At 41.8% G+C, this 4,833-nt stretch overlaps 1 protein-coding gene across 1 annotated transcript; it reads left to right on the top strand.

Annotated features, from left to right (window-relative positions):
- Nucleotides 1–1,481: 1,481 nt before the first annotated feature.
- LOC104601559 (agmatine coumaroyltransferase-like) lies at nucleotides 1,482–3,159 on the top strand. The gene has a single exon (XM_010264931.3). The coding sequence runs from the start codon at nucleotides 1,545–1,547 to the stop codon at nucleotides 3,066–3,068; it is 1,524 nt and encodes a 507-aa protein (XP_010263233.2). The 5' UTR covers nucleotides 1,482–1,544; the 3' UTR covers nucleotides 3,069–3,159.
- Nucleotides 3,160–4,833: the final 1,674 nt, after the last annotated feature.

Raw genomic sequence — 4,833 nt, 5'->3', positions numbered from 1 at the left:
TCACCTCTGCCTTCACCTCTTCCTGACACTATCACCTCCGCCAACGGAGGCAGAGGCGGAGGGGAGGCAAAGGCGGAGGTGGGCGGAAGTTGCGATATTGAACAAAGGCGAAGGTGGGGGTGGGCGGAGGTGTGCCGGAGGCGACGGCGGGTGGCTCTGAAGAATAATCTACAACAAGAAGAAGATGAACAGTAACTTTGCCCCCTTTTTGATATTATTTTTAAAAATTTAACTTATTTTTGAAATTTTATTAAATTTGTTACTTTTATTGATATTAGGGCTCAAAAGTTGCCCTTATATGCTATAATCCCATTTTCTTTTGACATTAGCTTCATTGCTAGGAAGACTGATTTCACACTATTGGCACAGTTTTTTATAGTCATACATTAAGAATATCTCTGTACTTGTATGCTTTTTTTATTAGGAGATATATTCCCAATACAAAGTTGCAAGGGATTGTGGAATGGTGTGAACACGATCTTGTGAGCATTAAAGCCAAGTTCTTTTATTCTAATCACAAGTGAGTGCAGGGTGATAGCAGCAATTGGACAAAAGGTTGTGTTTGGTTGCAATGCAAATAAAGTTGTACTGATGCAAAACCATGACAATACAAATGATTTGAGTGTAAATTCTGACATATTATTGTTTCAAATTTTAGCTTACTTTGTTTGATTGCAGTATAAATAAAGTAAATTAAGATATGAAGCAAAATAAAATAAAATCCAAAAAAATTAAACAAGAATTTGCATTTCTTACATTTGTACTGGTATAAATACTGCAACCAAACACAACCTTAAGCCTTAAGCTAGAAGTTCAACAGAAGCACAATGGCATGCACTTATACAACTGCTTCCACCGTGAATACCGCGGACAGGAAATATAATGCTTGCTCCAAATCCACCCTGTTGCCATTCCTAAATCCTAATATGTAGTTTGTTTGCTGTGAAAAGAAAAGATAATTAAAATATTAATCTATGCTTAAGAATGACAATAGGGCCAGAAAAAGCAGGGTTTTGTATTCCCTTGTTCTCAACCCCAAACTGAAATGCCCCGCCAAAAACCCCACCAGGGGGACAGGGTCACCCCAATAATATTTTAGCATCAAATTTACACTAGATCCGCTCTCACCCCACATCACAATTCTGATGGTTATTATCAGAATTGATGATATCATTATTGTGAGATATTCCCAATACACGGCAAGATGTAATGTAAGGCGTTGCAGGGTGAAGATGTAAATTCATTAAAAGATATCTTTAATTATTATGTATAAGCCATGTGTGTGGCTGTGGTGTCCTCCGGGTATGAGATCCAGGCTGTTCCTACTTCCAATTAGTCAAAGTTTTTCCCCTCTTTGCTACCTACCATCTACTGTGAACGTGATTGAATAATTGAATTGTCCCACGTGTCAATTATTATTCCACACGAGTTTAGATTTGCGCCCCACAACGTCTCACACTACATTTCATCCTGTATGGGAACATCTCTCGATATGTATCAGAAATTATTATCGCGAAATATTTTTAATACACGGCGGGGATGTGATGTGGGATGTTGTGATATCCCACTTCATCTATATATATATTATGGAGTCTACTGCTCTTTTTTCATCACAAAGCATTTCTGACCACACACCATTTTCTTTCCTGTGCAGTTTCAATATTTCAAGACAACTTCTACGTCTCTCTCTCTCGTCACATCAGGCTCTAATGGGGGCACTTCCACCCAAAGTAAAGGTTCTGGAGATGTTCTCCGTCGCTCCTCCACCTCAGTCAGTCACCGAAGTGTCACTCCCTCTTACCTTCTTCGACCTACAATGGCTAAGACACCCACCCCTCCAGATCCTTTACTTCTTCCGGCTAACCCACTTCACAGAAACGCTGCTTCACAACATCAAGCACTCCCTCTCTCTCACTCTCCAGCACTTCTATGCTCTTGCTGGAAACCTCACTTGGCCACGAGAATCTGAGAAGCCCGTCCTCCGTTTCATTGACGAGGACTCTGTCTGCTTAACCTTAGCTGAGTGCTACAGCGATTTCCATCGTTTCTCTGCTAAGAACTACATGTGGGACGTCAATGAATACCAGTCCCTCCTCCCTGACTTGCCAACCTCTGACACATTAGCCTCTGCCATGGCCCTACAAGTCACCGTCTTTCCAAACAGCGGCGTTTGCGTCGGAATTACTGTCCACCAAGCGGTCGCCGACGGTAACACGATAACTCTGTTCATGAAGGAATGGGCTTCGTCCTGTAGGCTTGGAGGAGGAGGTGACCACCCATCGCCAAGGCTGTCCTACGACAGAACAATTATCAAGGATTCTCAAGGAATCGAGAGACTCCTCTTGACAAGGTTGCTGGAGTCGAACCTGTCCGAGCCCAAGTCTCAAAACCGAAGCTTGAAATTATCAGAGAACAGAGATCTGTTCAACATTGTCCAAGCCACGTTCGTGCTCAGCTCGAGCGATGTTGAGCGGCTCAGAAAATGGGTTGTTAGTGGACCAGATGGGGATAAATACGCAAAGCATACAACGCGGTACGCTTTGGCCTGCGCCTATGTGTGGATTTGCCTGGTTAAAGCAGAAGGCGCGAGCAGGAGGAAGGCTCACTTCGTATTTTCTGCAGGTTGCAGGACTCGCTTAGACCCACCTGTTCCTATGACTTACTTTGGTAATTGCATTCGAGCAAACCTCGTAACCATGGACATGAGTCAGTTACTGGGAGAAGATGGGATGGCTGTAGCAGTGGAAGCAATCGATAAGACTGTTAAGCAGCTGGATAACGGAGTCCTGAGAGATCTGGCGGAGACTGATTCAGCAATCACGGCTGCTGCAAGGTCCGAGAGACTAGTTTCAGTCTCCTGGTCGCCTAAGTTGAGCGTTTATGACATTGATTTTGGGTGGGGAAAGCCCAGAAAGGTGGAGATAGCGTCGGTATGGAAGAGTGGAGCGTTCTCCATGGTAGAGAGCAGAGATGGAGATGGTGGGGTGGAGGTTGGTCTGGCCCTTGGCAGAAAACAAATGCATGTTTTCGCTTCGCTCTTTGTTAGTGGTCTTGAGGCTACTGGATAAGCCGTGGGTGGTGTTGTTTACCGTTGTTTCTACACGGTGAAACCTTAGTCTGAGTTGATGAAAATAAATGAAAAGAATGTTATTTTATGCACTCTTTTCCCCTTTCATTTACACTGCATCTGAAAACAAAAGTGTACCGACACTGACGATGCTGGTTGGAACAGGTTTTTGTTGGGTGGAGATTAGGACGAAAAATTAAGAAGGAAAAATTGCCAAACGTTACCCGAATTTTAAAACGTGACAATTTAGTATCCCAAACGGTCAAAATGTGACAATATTTACCTTTTCTGTTAAACAAAGTTAGGATCACCAGAATGCCCATTGAGACATAACCTCAATTTTCTTGAATAAAAGAGGCAAGGATTTAAGATTGTTCATTTTTTATCAGCATTTAGATGGTTGATAAAAAGAATTAGATGATACTTGAAGGATATTTGTGTATTTTCAAATGACAATTAACGGTTGGTTAACAGACTAATTAATAATAGATATTAAATTGGCACATTTTAAAAATTTGGATACTAAATTATCGAATTTTAAAGTTTGAGAACCAAAATAGCACTAGACCCAAATTACACCCAATCAAGAAAAAAAACTACTCCAAGGCAAAACAGTTTAAAATATTCATAAAAGAGCAATTGCCATTATTTTGTCAATCTATACTTGATCGGACTGCATCATCATGGAATGGAATTATGTACACTAGGATATGCAACTTATTAGTGATGAACACGTCAGTATTTGTTTACAATACTCCTGAAGGGATGGGATATCCATCACATGGACGCCCAAATCTTGCGGAATGGGCTGGGCGAATTTCAAAAAAAATTTTCCCATCTTTGTAGGGAATCGAATTCCATATTTTAGAAAAACATTTTTTTCAAGGATCAATCTTGAACCATGAACCAAACCAGATCTGAACCAAAAGGAGTAGGAGGGAGGATGTACCTGATACGGAGAATTAGTATCTCCCAATGGATGTGTTCACGCCCAAGGAAGGATCCAAAGATTGCTCCCACTAAAGATGGTGCAGTGCAGGATGGAGCAGAATCAGCAATGTTCTTCAAAAGAACTTGACCCTTTGCAAGAATCAACGGGATGGCTTGTGAGTACAGCTCCAATCAATCTTTTCCCAAAAGATTGGTATCATGATCAAATCTTGATTTCTCCCAAGAACTGGAGATCGAACTGAAAGTAATGGCGGCGGCAGGAAGGAGGCGGCAAGAGAGATTTTGTAGAGGTTGCAGAAATCTCTCTTCTATGATTTCAACTTTGAAGACAAGAGTCTTAGGATGCATATCAAAAGGCTACCGCCCCCTCCTCCTTTTATAGATTTAAAGGGATCAGCTCCTAATCCTATTAGGAGCTGCTGATCCAAATTATATTTGGATTAGAAGTCCCTTTAAGTGATAAGGGAGAACCCTTATCTTATCTGCAGATTAGATCAGCCATCTCCTAATCTAATTATGAGGCTTCCAGATCTAAATCTTATTAGATCTTGGACTCTCTAAGTGGATAGGGTCTAGGCCCAATCCTATCAGCTGATCCATCTCAGAATTCGCCCCTTTAATTGACTAATCAAATCAGCCTAGTTCGAAATGGGCTTTAGGCCCATTTAAGGTTATGTACTCACTTAGCATTCCAAACTGCTGCCCAGTTGGGCTTCCTTGTATGGCGTGGGACCCAAACATTGATCTACACATCAGTCACATGGGTTCAGCCTAGCCTTTGTCACAAGGCCTGGCCGAATACATTGTTATGGGCC

The sequence above is a fragment of the Nelumbo nucifera genome, chromosome 8 (genome assembly GCF_055504915.1).
Source record: "Nelumbo nucifera cultivar China Antique chromosome 8, China Antique-T2T, whole genome shotgun sequence".
In the NCBI taxonomy this organism is placed as follows: domain Eukaryota; kingdom Viridiplantae; phylum Streptophyta; class Magnoliopsida; order Proteales; family Nelumbonaceae; genus Nelumbo; species Nelumbo nucifera.
This window is presented reverse-complemented; position numbering and strand designations above follow the sequence as displayed.